Raw genomic sequence first — 21,672 nt, 5'->3', positions numbered from 1 at the left:
TCTAACACGACAACCGTGTGAGGAGAATCCGTGCTCCATTCTCGGAGCTCCTCTCGACTTGGTAGACCTCGATAAGTAGAAAAGTTGGATAGAGTTGACTCCATGTCCTCTACCATTCCCTGATCTTCTAAATATCAATAAACAATCTTTTTAGGAGGTACGTCGAATAGTTCTCTTCCGTGTTTCAACAAATTCCACACAAAGTGGGTCCACAGGATGAATGACCATCTTTAAGTTCTCCTTAAAGATAGCTTAAAGATGCTTAAAGGTAGCTTAAAGACGATCTTTAAGCCACCTTTAAGCTACCTTTAAGCTATATGTGTTGCTTAAAGATGGCTTAAAGAAAGCGTAAAGATGGCTTAAAGGCAGCTTAAAGACTATCTTTAAGCCACCTTTAAGCCACCTTTAAGGACAACTTATAGGTCCTTAATGTCCAAACTTCTTTAAACCACCTTTAAGCTACCTTTAAGCCACCTTTAAGCCATTAAAAAATTTTTATTTCAATATTGTGCTTAATTTCCAACAAAATGTATTAACTTTATGAAAGAAAAGGTATTAAAACGGTTTTTGTTCTAGAAAGAAAAATGAAAAAAAACACAAAAAAAACCCGGCCACGGCAAGAATTGAACCCGGGACCCTTAGTTTACTAGCATCACCACACTTCCTCTGCGCCACGGCAACTTACATATACATAAGCGTTTTTATATCCTATATATCAGTGGATATTGAATCACTGTATTGAATGTGTTTACTTGAAAAGATTTTGACAAACCATTCAGTTTGTAACAATCAATTATATCTAATTTATAAATTACATGCATGCGTGTATTTAGAATGAAATATGGAACTTGGTCTTCAGTGAACAAAAATGTATTATACCTAAATGGAAACCGTTAGGTTCACTATAGTAGGCTTTCTTAGTTAATAAATTTAAACCGAGTAGATATACGTTCATCTAATTTATAGCTATAAAAATGTAAGAAAGAAAATGAAATCATTTCTTTTATGAAATGCATTGATACTATTAGGGTATTTGTTCAATTTCCCGCAATTTCCCGGTTTTCATGATCGCGGTGCCGTTGCAATATGTTTAAATATTTACATGTAATTGTATGTACATGATTTTTAAACTATCAATTCTATAACAAACAAAATTACCAATTACCGGTGACGTATTTACTGCGTGTGGCAATTGCAAATGACTTGTATATACAATTGTATGATGTGCCAGGCCGGGTATATTTGACATATTTACCCTTATACATATATTTAAATAATCAACCCCTATTTATGATCACCGGTACATTAATTAATTAGCCTCAAGATTTTACTCTTACATACATGTATCGTTATTTTGTAGACGAAACATCTTTGAAACCCAGAGCTAGGAAATAATACTTTGAAAATGAATTACAAATGTAAATTAAATTTTATTCACTAGACTTATCGTATACTCGTACATACTAAGATTCAACGCCTTTAGAAACCCTGACGTGCACCTGGGCACACTACACACCTGTTGTGTATATCTTGTATATTCTGTGTTAGTTCCAGGGGTTTTCTTAAGTTGGACAAACAATAGACTTTAATCAGATATACACAAACATGCACCTGGGCACACGACACAACTGTTGTGTATATCTTGTATATTCTGTGTTAGTTCCAGGGGTTTTCTTAAGTTGGACAAACAATAGACTCTAATTAGATATACACAAACGAACAAAACTATGTCTAGACAAACAAAGCAGTAATATCCTGCCCGATATAACAAAGGCAGTTGAGAGTCTTTTCATCTTTAACATGTATCTAGCAGATCTAGAGTTAGAAATAATGAAAATTGAAAAAAAAAATACAAACCTTAAACCGATTATCAAATTAAATCATGCATTTTTGGTTCATTATCTTTATTTTGTTTAATAACCGGAGGAACAAGAGAGAGAGAGAGAGAGAGAGAGAGAGAGAGAGAGAGAGAGAGAGAGAGAGATTTTTTCACCGATTAATTTATAATAGGAAACATACTTTAATTAGTTTTATGCACATATTAAGATACAGAGACTGCGCTCATCCCTACAATAATTTTGAAACCCCCCAAAAATTATAAAGAATTTTATAACGGCAATCTGTGTCCATCGGAGCGGTGCTGATGATAGCGATCTGTGTTTAATTTCCAAGGAAGGGGGGGGGGGTGTGTTCCAGGCGGTTTTAATCGTCGCTCCATTATATTATCACTCGGATGACCCCTCCCATCTCTATAAAAAGAGCTTTTGCATTTAATATATGTTTTTATTGTTCAGCTTGATCAATATTGACTTAAAGGCCACTTAAAGACAGTGTAAAGGCAGTGTAAAGAGAGCGTAAATGCCACTTAAAGATGCTTAAAGATGGCTTAAAGGTGGCTTAAAGGTGGCTTAAAGAAGTTTGGACATTAAGGACCTATAAGCACTTGCTTAAAGGTGACTTAAAGGCGGCTTAAAGGTTGTATAGCCTTTAAGCTCCTTTAAGTCACCTTTAAGCCACCTTTAAGGACTTGCTTAAAGATGGTTTTTCGCCCTGTGGTCTTTCCCGACATGGTGCCGCCGACCACAGCGAAAGATGTAGGGGTCTTGAATTGCATCATGTTCACTCAAAGACTTTAAATAAAATGAATCCTTTGAGACACGAGACTCGAATTTATAAATAAAAAAAACAAAACCCCCCCCCCCAAAAAAAAAACCAAAAAAAAAAACCCAAAAAAACACAGGATTGGTGTATTGTCACCTTTTTATTTGATAGACCAAGTACACAATGTAATTAAAACTTCATGTTTCATATAAAAGATATAGATATATGTTCAATGTACATTTATAATCAATTCAATTTTTTTTTTTGTAAAGTTCAGTCACTTTTCTACTGTCATTTTCGCCACCGCCGCCGCCGCCGCGGGACATCCAGAGACTCCGGAAGCGTATTGTCTCCGGATACGTTGGGTTTCCGGAAATCTGGGTTCTCCGGATTCGTTCGGAATTAGACAATTCACTATTTTAGAAGTACATTGCGTACCTCCGTCTCCGAGGTCATATTTATAATGTTCGACATGGAAATTCCTCTGGCCCGTGCAATTAAAAAATACAATGCATAAAGTCCACAGGTGTTAGTGAAATCTGGCTGCACTTGAACATTGTTGTACAGACACAGTAACGAATTGCGATCCACAAAGTCTCTAAGACGCTGGTCAGAGACTTCTGGTGTTTGACCAAAACTGTCAAAAAATTCACACTCGTCGATACTGGCGAACAAGTAGGCGACCCAATGTGTGCCCTTTTTTTCGATGGGATCCGTGTTACAAATGTAAGCCGAGGGAAAGCGACGCACGCGATCCGGTAGAGTGTTGCAGGCATAGATTCCTCGAAAATAAGGTTCTAAACTTCTCAGAGATTTCACAATGTTCATCAGTTGCATGGTGTCCATGATTTTCAGATGTTTCTCACTTCTCGGGTTTGATCAATCATCAAGAGTCCGGGACATTCACAGTAGGCCAGGGCACAGACAGTTTCTGTCGTAGCTTGAGCGAATCGAGCATAGACTCCCACGTTTCCTTGGTGAACCAGGTTTATATACCCTTCTCCCAGATCGTTGGGAACGAGGTCAAAGGCATAGATAGCGTAACCTTTGGAAAAAGAATCCCTGTCGATAATTAATCCCTCCTCTTTGTACCATTTCTCACTGGCTTGGTAAAGGTTACAGAGAGCAGTCACGTAGTTTTTATTCTCCCCGTAGTCTAGCTTGAGAGGTCTCACAGGGACGGGTTCACCGTTGACAGTCACCACGATCTCGGAGAGATTAAAGTGGTGTAAGTTGAAAGGATTGCTCGTGTAACTTCCGTTGACACCCGACTGCTTGACAAAGGCAACATACATCTTAGATGGACGTTTTCCGTTCCATACATCGTCCCAGTAGAATTCGCTAGTCTGATCAGAAATAGTTGTCATTTTTACGTCTGATTTCACGTAATTGTAACGCGCCGGTGTCTTGGTGATGGTCTCTGCGTAGTTTAGTAAGATGGCACTGTCTACTCTAATCTTGCAGGCCTTGAAAACGGCGTCTAAAATAGTGACCTTGTAACTGGGACTGGTCTCGGTACTCATGATGACGAATTCGGGTCGAGAACGAAACAATCTCATCTGTAAGTCCACTCCGTTAATGAGGTACTTGTCCAGTTCGAAACAGTCCAAGTACAGGGGTCCTTCTAAATCGAAGATGCGGGACTGTTGCGTAAAGACGTAACGTGTCCGAAGACCCGTATTTTTTCCAGCGGCAGCATTGGCGTCGTCCATGTCGTCCCTGTCGGGGTAATACAACTGGGTCTGCAGATGAGACTCGCTCGCTTCCGTGCCGTTGGACAACAGGACTTTTAGATAAGCTTTCCAGGGGTAATTGTTGGCGTTCTGAGTGACGCATTTTCCGTTCATGTAGACGTCGATCTGAGAAAACAAGGACTGTAGCGGTAGATTGATTATTCCCGTCTTTTCTAAATTGGTCAGAGCTGTGCCGTCTGATTTTGTTATCTTGGCTTTCAAATATAGACGACTTCTTCTCAGATCCAAGTACTCGTTTCCGCTTCCTGGAATGGCAAATTCGAGCGGAGCGTCGTCGGCGTCGAAGGAGGAAATTGGTCGAGTTTCCGAAAAGTAAATCTTTTGAAGAGCTACTTGATTGGGGGGATCGCTGAAGAGAGAGAGAGAGAGTTCGCATGGTTCTGCAGTGGTCGTGTTGATTTCACTAAGAAAAGCCATGTAGTTAAATCCAAAGAACACTTAGGAGTAAAATATAGGTATTCCGTCGGGATGAGTAGGCCTGCCTTTTCCTTTTTGCGTCTGTCTAGAGTTTTATTTATTAGTTGTTTTTTTCCTCTTTTCCTGGACACGTCTTTTCCCTTTGGAGGTCGAAGACCGACTGAGGCGTTTCTGTTGAAATTTCTTTTTTATAAGTTTTTGGATAGGCATGTGAGGTTCGTCGTTGCGCATGGTTTCTTTTAAATTTGATTGTGCTCTTTCTCGCTCGGCGGCAACGGGGGTGACTTGTTGTAGTTTCGTTTCAGGGGTCACCAGGTGTTTTACGGGAATCATGTACGCTCTACGTCGATTCAAGATGCCACCCCCTCTTTGGCGTTTTTTTTTGTATTGATGGAACAAAATTTTCACCTCTCTGCGTATGACGAAACTGTTCCTACAGTGAAGGATGAGATATATACGTAGGTCCAGACATATTTATTAACGGCGGCGAAATACGAGCGTCATCGTCGACTCTCCGGCCAAGAATGAAGCGTCTGCGTCTTGCTTGTCCTTTATATACATGTGAATGTCTCCGATGTCGTTGATACGTAATGGAATTCTATAGGGTCGCTCAAATATCACATTGTTGTTGTTTTTCAATACGATTCTTCTCAAAAATGGTTTTTGACTTCCTCCCACAATGCTGTCGTCACACACAGAACACTAGACAAAGATCTCCTGATCAGTTGTCTTTGTCAGTTTCGAATTTCTAAATTCAGTCAGCTCCACTGTCCAGTCCCCTTTCAAAGGTAGGGGTCGGGGTAAGCGTACACGAAAGTCTTGCGGTTTATTATCGGAATGAACAGTACTGCTGTCTGTTGACTTGAGGACCATGCGCATCGACATGTTGAAGACAACTGACTGTCCGACAACAGATTACGTTTCTTTTATGTCCTTTCGAGGAATCCAACTGTCAAATTTCTTGGGCCATCCCAGCCACCTCACTAATACCTCTTCTTTCCCGCGAACTTTGCGTTTGCGTAAAATCTTATCAATTCTCCAGACTGTCTTTTCGTCTTTTAAGACTTTCTGCAGTTCGCTGGCATAAAATGTACCTTGAATCGGGTCATCTGCTAGGTCTTTTAATTTATAAATAGGAATGCCTTGAGACACAAATCTTTCTCGAATCACAAACACTTCTTCAATGTACGTTTGATCATAATCCCGCTGAAACAGATGTCGTAAATGGGTAATTCGAACTTGATCTCCCACTTTAAAGGTATATGGTAAACGCTTTTTCATCTTGTAGGATTTCTTCAGGGGAAGCTGTCGTTTTTCTTTTTTCTGTCGAACCAGGTAAGCATCTAACCTCACCTCATCTTCGTTCTCTTTGGTCACAGATGCCGGCTTGCGCCAATTTAGAGATCGATTCGGTGTGTGGTTGATCGATCGAACTACATCTTGCAAGATCTCGAGGTATTTGTATTTTTGCAGATGAGTGAAATATCGATACAATCTTTTTTTTAGTGTCTGAATGTATCTCTCGGCAAAGTTGGCCTTAGTTTCATTCAAGGCATAAAAAATTTTGATTCCTTGGTCTTTGAGACGGTTGTAAAATTCCGATCCTTTATCCATTCGAATGGTTCTGGGGCGTCTCGGTCCCACCAACACATCTTTGAAGGCTTCAATAACAGATTTGGCTTTTCGGTCTTTCAATGGACGAACCCACAGGAATCGAGAGAACACGTCAACAATCACGAGAAGGAATTTGATGCCATCGTTGTGTTCGGACAAATTCTGAACATCCGCTAAGTCAGCTTCCCACTGGTAGTCCAATCCCTGTACCACGACTCTTCTTCTTTTAAATCCCTTTCTGCGTACTTTCTTTTGTAAGGAGTAAGCATCTTGGTTTTGTAAAAACTTTTTAATTTTACTCATACCCACGTTAAATTTACCCTCTTGTTTCACAACTTGATATAACTTTGAGGGTCCCGCAAAAGACCCAGGATGAGCAGGATCATACCATATTTTTTTCAAGTACTCTTCCATGTCTTTGCGGTAAGACGGAGGATATATAAATGAGAGTTTACTATGTTTTACTTCACTTTTATATTCCCAATTAGTCACCAAATATTAAAAAAAACAAAACAAAAAGATGACAGTTTTAAAAGCTTTTATTATTGATATTTTTTTTTAAAAAAAAACAAGTACGAAACATGACATCATCCCATTTTGTTGCTCATCTCACTACTAAGATCGATCGTTGCCAATACGGCTCGGAGCACTTAAGTGTCCTTGATCAGTTTATTCGGATTCTCGATGAGACTCTTTTAAAATGGGCAATAATGCTAGAAGTTTAAAAAGTCACTTGTTCATCTTGAAAGTTTCTTGTCTCTAGTTTTTTTCGTCGCCCACCATTTGAGCAAACTGACAAAATCTCGACCAGCGTTGATGTTCTTGGAAGGCGTCGTCGACGGGTTCCCACTCACTCAGCGTCATTCCACAACAAAAACAGGTTACTTTATCTCCAGTCTGATTGTAGATGAACCCTGCTCGAGCCAAGTCTTTTTTGTTGGGTCCCCTTAAAAATTTTGGCCAGTCTTGAAATGTTGCATACCGAGAGGCAAAGGTTCGGTACTCTGGGTACTGCCAAAAATGTGGCATTGTAGGTGGCGGTGGTATGGGTCTCACACCCAGTGGGTATAATAGCGAGTCGTTCTTATTCGTTAGAACAGTTGGATAACCCATGGCAAAACCAGCAGTACCAATTCTTGTATTGGCACTCCGTGGAGGATCAGGGCAGGAATCCGTCTCTACGCGTTTAAACATACTGTCTACGCTCGAAGTCATCGTGTTGTCTCTAGCTTCAATTGGCGTAAAACTAACGAGTAAAATCATCAGGGCCTCCTTTTTATACTCCTGAACACGTGACCTCACCTATGTTTGATCTTTACATTACATTTCTTTATGAATAGATTGTGAAGACAACAAAGACAATGATAGGACTTTTACGTCACTTAAATTGTTCTTTATAGCTCATTGTAACAATTGTTAGTATGACAAAAGACCTGATTATACTTTGACGTCATCATCTGTTTTTTTTTACAAATGGAGGATAATTATTAAAAGTGTTAGTCATCTCGGAAAACAATGACAATGATGAAATTTTCATGTCACGAATTATTCTTTTTTGTGTGTGTTTAAACCATTTCTACAGTGTTATTTACCTATAAATTCAATAACAAAAAGTATATCTCAACATTGACGTCATCACTTGTTTTGTTTTTTTTTAAGGATACAGGATAATTACAATGAAATTATTATCTGTCATTTCACGGTTCATGCTTTTACGTCATGAAATTTCCGTGACGTAGTCAGGTCTATATAAACAGGAACTCTACAGATACTTCACTTCATTCTCAAGCTGACTACTGCTCTGATCATGTCGAACGAACGCTTATCCGTTGCACTTGAAAATGGCCGCTTTGCAAAAGTCACCATGTGGCAGAACGAGCCAAGACTGGATTTGCGACAATGGGAAATTGGACAGACGAACAACAAGCCTACTAAAAAGGGAATTAGCTTAAAACTACATCAAGTCAAAACCTTAAACAACGGAATGGAGTCGATTCAAGAGAGCTTAAAGAAAAACGAGGATTTGAAGTGGCATCTGGGGATGAACGTTTACGCTTCGGTTCAAAAAGACAACCCTTGTGTTGACATTCGTCAATATTGGAAACGACCTCAACTCGACGAGTCCGTACCGACAAAAAAAGGATTGTGTTTTCGACCTCAGGAATTTGACATTTTTCTAAAGCATTGGGAAGAAATAATAAAGGCCATGCCTGAACTTGAAAAGTTTGTTGCCTGTTACGATCAAGCTGACCACTTCAATCAATTGGGAATGTTGAGTTGTCAGGCTTGTAACCCCGACGGATGGGAAAACTGGTGAATTTGGGACATGACACCCCCAGTGAAATGTTAACACTTTTTGAATATTTAAGGAAAATCTCAAATGTGAATTGAATTACCTGTAACTATTTTAATATGATGATTTTTTTTTTAAACTGAATAAATGTTGAAATTTCATTCACAGGAGTTGATATTCTTTTTCATATAGTCCTATAAAAGTATTGTGTCTACACCGTAAAGACCATGTTTTGCAATAGTCAATACATAAAATTATTAAATCAATTCTACTCATTAAGACCGACATTTTTAATACCGAGCAAGTCAAAGATACTTGAATACTTAATTACAAACAACAAATAACAACCAAATAAATGAACGTTTTCCTATATTACAACATCAATCAATGTTTAATGTTTATTGATTAATAAACAGTGTTTTACACAACGTCATATCACTCAAAATGTAGATCAAGGTCACCAATGTAACCGTGTCAAGGTCACCATAATTATCGCGCTTTATCCTGCTCATTACCATAACCTATTGTTAAATACCCCTCTGGTAGTATAAGAATAACCATATCTTATATACTTAAAAAACAACATTTAATATACTCAGATGCATTTAATGATTCTTGCTTATATACATTCTGTATGCATCACCAATTTCCATGACGTCAAAGTCATCACCGTAACAATAATGAACAATAAGACTTTTACCTTGACACCAAAAATCATAACCCATTGTTAAATACCCCTCTTCGTCTAACCATAGTCAAGGTCATCCTTTCACCCGTCTCATTGTTAAATACCCCCCTCGTCTAACAATAGGGAATACCCCCCATTGTTCACAGGTCAATAGATCTAGGGTGACCCCATTTCGGTCATGGTTCAGTCCCCCCAGGGTATCCAATTACCATTTCTATTGTTCTCAGAACAAAAGGTCTTTTGTTCTCTACCCCCTGTATGGTCGCTATTACTACTTCTGCTATATTTACATATTTGGTAGACTTATAGAGTGGAATGGGTGGATCTAAAGTGTGCTAGTATCAGCATACTATTACTACTGATATAGAGGTGGAGGTATAGGTGATGACGTAATTGCATTTATAGAGTTCGGTTCTGATTGGCTGTATTAGAGAGGTTGTATTATAGAGGTGATTTTTCATCACTATTTTTAGAAAAGGTAGCAATATAGAGGTCGTGTTTTCATTGGAGGATTGAATATAGAGGTGGTGACGTAGTTACTATTGAGGCCCTATAGAGGGGGACTTTTTAGAACAGTAAATTTATAGAGGTCGTGTTCTCATTGGTTGCTTTTAGAAAGGGAGGTTGAATATACAGATTTAGTGAGCATGCGTAAAAAAAGTAGGAGGTTTTAGGATATGACGAAACCATAAGATGATTCTATGGTTTGAGAGCATGCGCTGTAGTATCGATAACGTAAAATAGATAATATTAAGCAATACGTGAATTTTATTTAGAAATAATAGGTCGATATAGATGACCTATTTTGAGCAAACAGTGAAAATAAGGTATACTTACCTGTGCACAGAGAGAGATATTTTAATAAATAAAATTACATGAAAAAATGCGGTGATGTAGCATGCGCACTTGAACATTAAAAAAGGGTGTATATTAAAAAAGTTTAGGGTATATTTTAAAAAGTAGTTACAATTTTTTTATCATTTTTCAAAATGCCTTTAACACCAAACGATTCAACTCCTTCGGCTGCGGTAAACGGGCTGGATACTGCTTTACCAATCCCTGAGCATGAAGACTGGGATTGGGAAATAGCAATGGACCCCTATCCTTCTGGGAGTTAAGGGACATTGATGGCAGACTGGTATATATGTTTGATTATAAGTACGAACAGTACTTACAAAATCTAGAAGACCAAAAAGAAGAAGAGAAAGAAGAAGTAAAGGAGAAGAAGGAAGAAGAAGACAAGAGAAAAGAACAGTAGCTTCTTTGAAGCTGAAATATTTCAACGGTCGTTTTAACGCCCACCAAATTTTTCGAAAAGATGTCTCTAATACAATGAAACGTGTGCACTGGGGGGAAAAGCATTAATCAAATACAGTAGGTGAACAGGTTTTTTCCCACCTAATGTACTTGATGATGAAAGACTTCTCTTGACAGCCTACGGTTAGTTTTTTCATATGCTTAACTAGTCAAGTTTGTGATAATTAACTGTAGGAAGCAAGAAAATAAAAAAAAATAAGGGGAAAAAAAAACAAAGTAAAATTATATTCAATATTTTTTATATATTCCTTTTTTAAAAAAAAACATAAGTATTATAAGAATATGTTGGTTTCACAGAAATGAAGCGCACACATGCACAGCAGCGACGCTAAAGCAAGTTGCGCGAGGGGATAATAATGCCAATCACAAGAAGGAACGTTAGTCAGATTGTGTACTTTTTTACGGATTGTGTCGCTGTCACTGTCCCGGTAAGTCGTTGCCGATGTCCCTGTGCCGTGACCTTCTCTGTCGTCGGAGTTTCTTCTATGTTTCTATCAGTATTGATGTTGATAGAATGTGATGTATTAAAAGTGATGTATTAAAAATGATAGTAATTAAAGTAGAAATGATGATAGTTTGCGTGTACTATACACTGTGCGGCCAGAGAATGGTGGGTCGAGTAGACAGTGTACTGCTGTCTGCGGTGCGTGTATGATGTGATGTAGTGATGTCTGATGTCAAAGTATGCGGGGTACTGATATGGATTGTAAGTGTGGAATCAATGTTGGAAAATGGGGTCGCTGTGACAGTTTGAGAGTATGTACGTGTTGAAATTGTGTGTTGTACGGTCGACTGGTCTGCGACATATTTGATTTAAGGAGGGTTGAACAGAGAAAGTGTCTGCTAAAATTTGAATATCCAAAAAGCAAAAAGCAATATTAAAGTGTATCTGCACCCGAGAAATTATTCAACAAATAAAAAATAAAACAAAATCAACATCTTCAATCATGCACATACTTACACATTGGCGGCATTGTTGCGGTGGTTGCGTCGTCTATTGGGAGGGAAAAAAACTATTTACATTAGCTAATAACATTAAAAATAGATTTTTCCGCTATCCTTTTTTTGGAGTAAAAAAAAATTATTACCAGGGCACAAAGGCCTTCCATTAACGAAACGGCAAGCCATTGCGAAATGTGATGCAATCGGCAATTAATTGTGCTTATTCATTGGATAAAAGTAACAGGGGGCGGAGTTTTCTCACGATCGGTGTTTTCTTATGAACGGTCTAACCTTAGAAGTGTGAGCGCAGAGACCCGTTTAAGGAAATAAAAAAATAATTACCTCTGCACCTGTGGTTTTTCTCTGTCGAGTCCAGCATGACTATGTCTTTGATCTGGGTCTCTTTGCATAAATGTACATACTGTACAATAGATCCGCAATTTACCCCTATTCTTAATTGTACGATCGGAACTAAGGTGGTTATATTTCGAATGAAACATTCTACCTCTACGTATGATGCATAAAAGGGACAAACCTCCTCACCAGTGCACGTTGCAAAATTGCCAAAATCAATTTTACACATATCACATCCCGATGCCCCTCCAAATAGTATACAGACAGAGAAAAGAATCACAAAATGCATTTTAAGGAGGTAATAAAATCTTATCTTTTATGTAGCAGTGTTATTGAATAACTGAAATGCACTAATTCTGAACTTTTAATCATGAAATTAAAGTTTACCCTTTCACGTGATATTTTGATCAGTCATTAACACCCGTTAACAGTGCGGGTTAGGGTGATCCCGAACAAATAATCAAAGTACTGAAAGTACTGAAAGCCGGGCTTTAAGGTTACAAATTACACTTCAATGAAATGTTTAATTTGTAGAGGGTATCAAAACGGTTGTAAAAGAGACTTTTAACAATAATGTGTGCTTGGTGCAACACAAGGGAAATAAATATTAAGAGACTTTTTGTTCAAGTAGAGAACACACTTAGCTACAGCTGTAGATCTTGTACTAATTATTCAACTTGACATACTGCATTTAATAATTGCCAAGAGAGGTAAGTTTTCCATATTATTACTTTTAACCTTGCAACAAGGAGAAAAACTACAACAAAGGATTTTTTAAACAGTTTATTTACAAAATTATCTTCATAGTAATCTTTGGTCTCCTCATTATCAATACTGAGCAAAATTCATCTGGCACCATACAAAAGACACTGTATACTCAAAGAGCCAAGTAACTAAATTTTAAAAATGTTCACTAAAATGACATTAGAAAACCAAAACTAATGTTTGTCTTTCTTCAACATCTGAGCTATGTATCTACTCAATGACCCCCTCCTCCCAAAAAAATGACATAAAAAAAAAATAAAACACATATACAAGAACAAATATATACAGATAATGACTGTGGTCTCATCATTAGCAATACCGGTAGCACCATACAAAACACATTGTACAAATTTACCATCTAAAAAAATTAAAAAAATTATTGAAAATTTTTACCAAAATTCCACAGTCATTAAACAAAAATCCAATAAAAGCAAGATGAAAAGCATTTCAATACAAGGAAACATTAATGGTAGTTTCAATATCTCGAATCTAAGAAAGGGTTACTAAGTTATCCTTGTTGAATGTACAAAGAATGTCTAAATTCTAACAAATACATAATTATCATGAAAAGGCACATGCATTGTATTGTTATGAAAAAACAATGCTTAGTTCAAAATACAAGGACTTAAATGTTGGTTTTTTTCCAAATGCACACCACATGTACAAATCTTACACAATCAGTTTAGGTTGGGCATTGAAAAGTTAATGTTTTAGCAATTGTTACAAGAATTTTAAGTATTTCAATTAAATGAAATGAAAACTTCAACACAGATCAAAATAATATTCAATGTTTGGCACATTAATATTATGCAAAAATGATTTGAATAGAGAACATGTAAAAAAAAAAATAGCATCATTAGAATAAAAATACAATGTTAATCATTGAAAGGGTGTTGACAATAATCTGAAAAAATGAGAAACAAGTTAAGGCTTGAAAATAGTGCCAAAACATTTCATCAAGACATGCAAAAGAAAATGTGTCTGAAAAACAAGTGAACACAAAGCAAAATACAAAACAGACCTCTTGTATAAACAAACAAGATGGGATGTTGTGATGATACAAGCAGTAACATGAATTGTTGCAAATAGTATGGGAATGTATGGCACATTCTGAACACACAAAAAAATAAAATCCCATGTATATTCATGAACCTAAAATTTCATGGCAATCAAATCACTGCCCTTAAATGTACACTGTACTACTAAAGTTGGGCTACAAAGGGAAAGTAGATACTTTTCAAGGTCCTTTTCTTCACACTCAGGAAAGGCATCCAGGAGGGACTTCACCGGTGCTGTCACAACTCTGTCATCTTTCAGCAACAGGTTGGCAGTGTTCTTGTCCTCAATGCACACAGATTCTATCTCCCATTTAACATTTTCTTCTGGGCACTCTGTTTTCTGTTTGAAAAATGAAATAATTTTTATTGAACTTTATTATTTACTACAGATTTAAAGATTTGTAGGACATCAGGCAACATTTATATAATGAAAAGTAACATAAATGTATAGAAAGAGAGGCAAACTTACAGTGATTGTTGTCCTGGACGTGGTAGATAAGGATACCTCATTTCTGAAGGTGTTTGTAATGCAGTCAGAGACCTCCACGTAGTCACCTGGTCTGATGGTCTGATCAGCTAGATTTCTCCACAATGCTATCTTGCATTTTTTGGTGGAATCCTCCAAGAAGATGTTTTTCACCTTTACATTTTCTTCATTTTTGACTGTTACCAAACGTGTAGCTTCCTCCTATAATACATTACAAACAGATATTGAACAATTGAATTTATTGCAAGCTTAAAATTTTTAATGCTTTTAAGCATATTTAATAATAATTATGTGAATGTATTTTATACATAATTGAATAATTATATCCTTTTATAAGAGTTTACATCTCAAGAAAATGCATCAAAATATGATATTTACATGTAAGCTGTCATTGCATAATTAACAAAGAAGTGTGGAATGTGTGCACATAAAGTAAAATGCTAATACTGTACATGAAATCCTAATTAGTATAATTCATAGGTTTGTCAGAAGTATGAAGCCTTTAAATTCGGAGTTGGGTTAGAAAATTAAGGCTATTACACATGCATATGGTTTAAGTATTGTACAGTAGTCCTTTTTAAAATGACAGCAATTTGTCACATTATATATGTACATCATGGGCAATGTTAGATGATAGTGTGAATACAGGTTATTATTAAGAAATGGATGCAACATTGAATATTTATGCATAAAACTCTGAACCATTACTAGGAAATAATTCGAGAAGGTAAAGTTATTGAAAAAACACAGGTGTCTTTCTTACTACTGTTTCGATACAAACCTGAATGATTTTCCCACGGACGGACACTTTGGTTTTGGTGGGAGATGCCAAAGCTTCTTCCACAGTTTTCACATCAGCAGGGGGGGGATGCAAAATAGCCATCCCTTCCTTCTCCATATATGGTGGGAGGTTGAGGGTTTTTGGTGCAGGAAATATAACTGTCGCACTTGTTACAGCTATCCCATCTGGCTTGCGAATGATGTTTCTCAGAATAATGGTGGTGCCAGCTTTAAACCTGTGAAATTTTTTAGCATCATAAACCACACATTTGACCACTTTGGAACTGTCTGCAATAACAGTGTTCATCAGCTCTCTCTTTTCCTTCTTGTCATTGATATAAGTTGTTGCTGGGTCACTACAAAGGACTTTCACAGTCAATTTCTTTGGATAGGGAGAGTGTCCCACAACTGCTTTCATTATTGTAGCAAGGTCTGTGTCAGAACTCTGTTGATGTAAAAAAAAATGTACTATGCAAGTTTAAGTTATATGCACAAATATCAATGAGTTAGCTTTGAATATATATAAAAAGATTAAGTAAACACAAGTATTGACATATTTCTTTTTAAAAATGATTTGAATATATTACATGCAGTATTGAAAGTTGATTTTTTACCATATTATAATATCATATCTAATATTTAACACTGAATGAAGATGATAAATTAGTAATACTGTTTCATAATTTCAGTCTTATTGCAATAAAAAAAATATTATTGATAATGTGAAAGGTAAGGTATAAAACATACTATCTATAATTCACTATTTTAAAATACCGGTAGATTAACAACACATGGTAAGTACCACATCAGATGTAATATTTTTGTTTGCTAGTGTATAACTTATGCTTATAATGTAATTGCATTTTCATTAATTATGGCATAAACTGGCTTGTGATCAGAGAAGTAAGACTCTAATGTACCATATGCAAGAAGATCTGACTTTGAAAAATTGATGTAAATATGGTCAAGACAAGAGTCATAGTCTGTTGTAACAGAATTGAAAAGCTGAATGAAGCCAAAGGACTCACAAATATATTGTGCAATTTGACTACCTTCCAAAACATTTTGATTGAAATCTCCCATAATAACTGTGCAGTCTTTCAAACACACTTTTTTTACTATTTCTTGGAAAAGCTCTTTGCAAACTTTGAGAGTAGAAGATTTGGGGGGAAAGTAAATAAAAATGATATTGATATGCTGTACTTGCATTAAAATCAACTCAACCCCAGCTATACAATGACCTGAGAGACTTGCAACATTGCATTTGCTGTAGACTGCCATTCCATGGGGACATTTTTCAGAAACAAAGAAGGAATTGTACATATCTAAATTGTATAAATGTTTGTTTTGTAAAACTCGTGTTTCACACAATCCCAATATATCAGCCTTGGTGATATATCTGTCTTTTCGTATGTCTTCAATATGCTTCTGTAGAGATCTGCAGTTTTGAAAACAGATGGTAATACTTCTTGATATTCCGAGTTGTTCTACATTAGGGATGCTTAATTTTGTTCCACATTTTTGTCTAAGACGAACCATTTCCTCTTGTACTTCGCTTGAAACACAGATTTTTTTTTCATTCAAGTTGAGAATATATGCAGAATTCAGGTTTTGCACTCTACTCAAACCAACATAATGAATATGTTCTGTTTTTCTGCCTTCAAAGTTTATCACAACTCCCTTTAAAGTTGAGCCTTGTGATTTGTGAATTGTCTTCCCTGCAGCAACTTGAAGTGGAAATTGGCGTCGAGTAACATAGTAAGTTTTATAGTGCTGTAAGGTAAAACTTCTTGTTGTTTCTAAAATAGGTGTCCAATGTGAAGGAATGCATTCAATAAATAAATGAGCATATTTTTCACGCCAAAGCTTTCCAGTTGATTTGTTTTCAAACTTAACCCAAATGATACTGCATCTTGTGGAGTTTTCAACTCTGAAATCTAATAATTGAACAATACAAGGAGAACCGTTTGTCATTCCATCTTCAACATTTATATTTACACATAATTCATATTGTATACCAACACCCACTTGCAAATTTTTTTTTAGTCCCATTGTTTTTGATGGATCATCAGGCACTTTATCTAGAATTTTTCTTCTAAGGTCTGTAGAAATTTCACCAGAAATACTGTCTATGGCATCAACTGATGTTTTCTGTGCTTCTGAAACACTTGCAAGTACTTCCATGTTATGTTCTGTTGATGCAGCACGGGTAGTATATAAATGAGGCAATTTCTGAGCAGATGCAGAGAGATTCTCTTTTACAGTAATTCTTGTTTTGAGTTTATCTATGTCTTCTGGAATCAAATGATTTCCTTCCCTAAGTCTGTTCAAGAGCTGTGCAAATTCTAAATCATCCCTCTGTCTCATTATTTTTTCAAGTTCATAGAAAGAAAACAGGTCTTTCCATAAATTTGTTCCAAGAACTTGAAGTCCATCACACCTTTGTTTAAATATCCAAGAATCCATCACTGGTTTCAGTTGGAAAAGATCTCCAACAGCTACTACACTAATCCCTCCAAATGGTTTTGTACATCCTCTAATTTCTTGTAGTCTTAAATTAATAAAATTGAACATACCACTACCAACCATAGAAATCTCATCAATGAAAATCACCTTGACATAATGGTATTTACATCTCATTGTGTCCAATTGCTGCATATCTAAAGGTTTAAATTTAAATCCCCTACCAACTGGAATGCTAAATGTGTTGTGTATTGTGTTTCCTCCAATGTTATGAGCAGCTTTTCCTGTTGGAGCACAAAGTAAAATTTTAAGATGGTCAGGGTTTTCTCCTGGGCGATGATTGTAATATTTTAGTAAAGCCTGATACAAAGCTCGCAGTACTACACTTTTTCCTACTCCTGCGCCTCCAGAGAGGAAAATGTACAAAGGATCAGTCTCTGTCTTCAACCAATGATATACATGGTAGAAAAATTCTTTTTGTTGAAGATTTAGATTTTGAGCAAGTGTTCTAAATGCATCATCACTCATTTCATTCAAGGGTAAACAGGAATCATCTAATTGCTTTCTTGTGATACCAATGTCTTGACCAAGATCATATGAACACGGTTGCTCACAGGAATTGGAAACCTCATTTACAGATGGATCAAAACAACCATACATCCTTGATGGATGGTGGCCTTCAATATTATCAATGAGTTCTTGGTGATCAATTTGAGGCAAAACAGGATCTCTTATAGAATTTTCAAAATCCTCAGAATATTCGGTAATTGCTGTTTCTAGCAATTGTTGGTCAATTTTTTCATATTTCTGTTGATTTAGCAATATAACATCTTCCATTTTATGATAACTTTCATAAAAAGAATTGCATTTATTCATTAAGTCACACTCCTCATTTCTCCATGATGTAAACAACATTAACAGCTGTCTATAATGTTCTTCATTGTTTTCATTTTCTGATACCTTGTTGTAACGCAGAACCTTTTGCTTACTTCTTTTTCTTAATAATGTCCCATCTTTAAATTCTATAATTTCTGTTTTATTTTCTTCTTCACTTTCACTTTCACTAATAGTGTCATCATTATTTTCAACATCATCTTCAGGCAATTCACTCTCTGCAGATGCATATTTATTTTGTCTAGCAGAATAAATTGTGTCAAACCAGGACACAAAATCAGCATATATACAGTCATTCAATTTTTTAGGTCTTCGCTTGTATTTCTTCAAAACACTATCTGCCTCAATGTTGGTTGAATTCTTTGGTAAATGTTGCAAGTCTGTGAAAGATTTTAATAAAGCAACTCTCTTTTCTGCTGAATTTGTGTCTATGAATACAACAGACCTTGTGCATTTCCTTAAAGGCATTTGCAGGACTAGATATACAGCTTCTTGAGCTCCAATTTCTACATGAGAAAGAAACTGATTTCCTATTTTTCTAACCTGTTGCCTGATATCACTCTCACTTGATCTAGCCTCTTTACATGCTTGATGTAATAAATTTGACAATCCCCTTTGTCCTTTTGAGATGTATGACACTATGTAAGATACGCATGCATATGGATCAAGAATAAATTGAATATCCATGTTTGCTTCCCAACATTTTAATGCAATAGTGTTATAATTGTTGACTCTTGTTTCACAAGGTAAGCGTTTGAGAAAAATTTTGGGACTACATAATGATGACCTCACAGCCAATAAATAAGTATGAAGATCCATTTCTAATTCTTTCAAGAAGTCGGAGAAACTCATAACATCAACATTATTCATTTCGTTCATTAAAGTAGCTACCTTCATAAAATTTTTCTCTGCAAGCTTCTTGTCATCATCATTCAATGGCTCTAAAATAACAGTTGATGGCATAGGAGGGATAGGGAAATTGAACCTGCAAATTGCTTTACCTTTTTTCCTACAAGTTCTTGCATGTCTGTGTGTCTGATAATTAACAAGACTTGGAATTGTTATGTCTTTTTTGCAGGTGACATATTTATCAATGAAACTGATAACATCTGATAAATGAGACTGACCATATACAGGAGCATCTTTTATCCATATGAGAAGGTGGATGTGAGGTGATCCTCTTTGCTGAAACTCTATTCTACCAAAATAGTCAGCAATTTCTCCAATTGGTTGAGAGTGGCTTTTCAAGACAGAATTTAAGAAACACTGGATTCTATTGTCAAAGTATCTGGCACAGGTTACAGGATCAGACTTTATTAATTCACACTTCTCTTGCCATGTCATTTCAATGGTCTCTTGTTCTGTCAATTCTTTTTGTTTAACTAGTTTAGCCAAACACTGAAGTAAAGGTACCCATCTAGTCTCCGCAGCTGAGAAAGAACAGAACCAAGTTGGTACACCAAGTTGTTTGATCATTGCAAAAACATCTTTTTTTGCACTCTCCCAGTATGGTGGGGAACCTCGAAGTTTTCGTAACACTCTAAATCCTTCATCATGCATAGCAACATCATCAATGAAACCTGGGGACAAGACCTGTTCAACTGTAATTCTTTTCCCATTTGTTTTGCATTTTCTCATTGCCAAAGAAACTTTGTCCTTTATCTGCTTGATTTGTAATTTCTTTAACTTGTAGAATATATTTGGGAGATTCATAGCAACTCTTCTGTCAACATTTCTTAACTCCCATTTACAAATTGTGCTGTAGTGCAATGGTACAGTCCTACAAGTGTTATCTTGTCTAGATGTGCCACAGTAAATTGTTGGGAAAGCCAAGAATTCTGAAAAAATGTCCTGAAATAGTCCCAAGGGAGTTTTGCCTTCTCCAGGTGCTAAAGAAAGAATTTGGTTAAATTCTCTAAAATCTGCTGGATGAAGCAAAGTGTCAAAATTTCCAGTTGGTCTGTTATCAAAATGTTCATCCTCTGTCCACTGATCTGTTTCATCTTCACCAGGACTATCCTCTTTCTGTATTCCAGCATCTACTCTTAACAAATTATCATCCTCAGTTAATTGTTGGTAGTTGTTCATCCAATTCTCATCAACTTGTATTCCTTCATTTCTGAACAACAAGCTGTTGTTAACCAACCACTTTGCTGCTTCAAAAACCTTGTTAGGTCTGATCTTTTCAAATGACATATGATGTTTATAAGACATTTTCCGTTTAAATTTCAGAAGAATGGTATCTTCATCACACTGCATCCTTGGTAATATTTTAACAGTGGTGTTTACATCTGCTGGAACATTAACAACATTTCCTTTTAAACTCAACTGTCCTCCACGTGGCATTTCTCTGATTTGCATAAATGCCAATCTAGGAGCAACTAATCGCTCTTCCAATTGAGTTAGCTTAAGTTCATCAGGAATTTCAGGAAATTTTAAACCATTTGCAACTGAACATGCTGGAATTTTCCCAGATGCAAGAGCACCAACACAAGTCTTACAAACCCATTCTTTATTACCAACACTTTTGTAACCTGTAAGGCAAGCTAGCATTAGATCTTTATGTTTGAATTTTGTCCTATCTACTCTCTGAACAGAGTGTTTGAAGTAAGTCTGTGTGCATGATGAACAAATGTATAAAGGACCATCTTTAATACTATCATGAAAGCTATTTCTAATAGCATTTGGATTGCACACTTGATCATTAAGATGCATTCTTTGATTTATGACAGTGCTAAGATTTTCCAGAATTCCTGTCTTAAATTGCTTTGTCTTCGTGTGATCATCCATGTTTGTATTAGCTGAAGATCTTTTTCTTTTGAAAGTATGTGATAACTTAAAAACATGCAAATCAAACTGCAGCTCCTCAAATGGCAAAGAACATGAAGACTTTACTACATCTCGTAAGTGAAAACACAAATCTGCAAGACAGGAACTTTCGCCTAAAATGCATGATCCATCTGAACAACTTCTGCCATTTTCATCTCTGGCATGAGAATCAAACACAAAAAACTTTTGCCCATTATAAAATATGCCTATTGCACTTCCTTGAACAAGCAAAATGTAATATGCAAAGCCACTGCCACTATACGAAGAGAGTATGGCATTTTCAAGAGAAAAAACTGACATATTCCCCACAAATTGTCCGCAAATTACACCACTAAAAGTTTGCAACACTTTCACTCGAAATTCATAATTAAAATTATGATCTTCAAACACGACCTTCTCTGGTAGTTCACTTGGAT

At 36.3% G+C, this 21,672-nt stretch overlaps 2 protein-coding genes across 2 annotated transcripts in view; one reads left to right on the top strand and one right to left on the bottom strand.

Moving 5' to 3' along the window:
* Nucleotides 1–21,672, top strand: part of LOC128173527 (uncharacterized) — a 145,470-nt gene that overhangs the window by 97,941 nt on the left and 25,857 nt on the right. The gene's annotated exons all lie outside the window — the stretch shown is intronic.
* On the bottom strand, nucleotides 7,146–21,142 carry LOC128173525 (uncharacterized). Its single transcript, XM_052839228.1, has 2 exons — nucleotides 16,651–21,142; nucleotides 7,146–7,408 (listed from the first exon to the last, which is right to left on the bottom strand). The coding sequence occupies exons 1-2, from the start codon at nucleotides 21,140–21,142 to the stop codon at nucleotides 7,146–7,148; spliced, it is 4,755 nt and encodes a 1,584-aa protein (XP_052695188.1).

The sequence above is a fragment of the Crassostrea angulata genome, chromosome 2 (genome assembly GCF_025612915.1).
Source record: "Crassostrea angulata isolate pt1a10 chromosome 2, ASM2561291v2, whole genome shotgun sequence".
Lineage (NCBI taxonomy): Eukaryota > Metazoa > Mollusca > Bivalvia > Ostreida > Ostreidae > Magallana > Magallana angulata.
The sequence above is the reverse complement of the archived record's forward strand: the minus strand, read 5'-3'. Positions and strand labels throughout refer to the sequence as shown.

What these genes read in the sequence shown, in the direction of transcription:
- LOC128173525 (XM_052839228.1), bottom strand. Translation starts at nt 21,142, where the DNA reads ATGCATCTTAATGATCAAGTGTGCAATCCAAATGCTATTAGAAATAGC. An exon ending in TGCATATATTCTCAACTTGA is followed by an intron (nt 7,409 to 16,650) that starts ATGAAAAAAAAA and finishes CTACAATGCCAC; the next exon opens with ATTTTTGGCAGTACCCAGAG.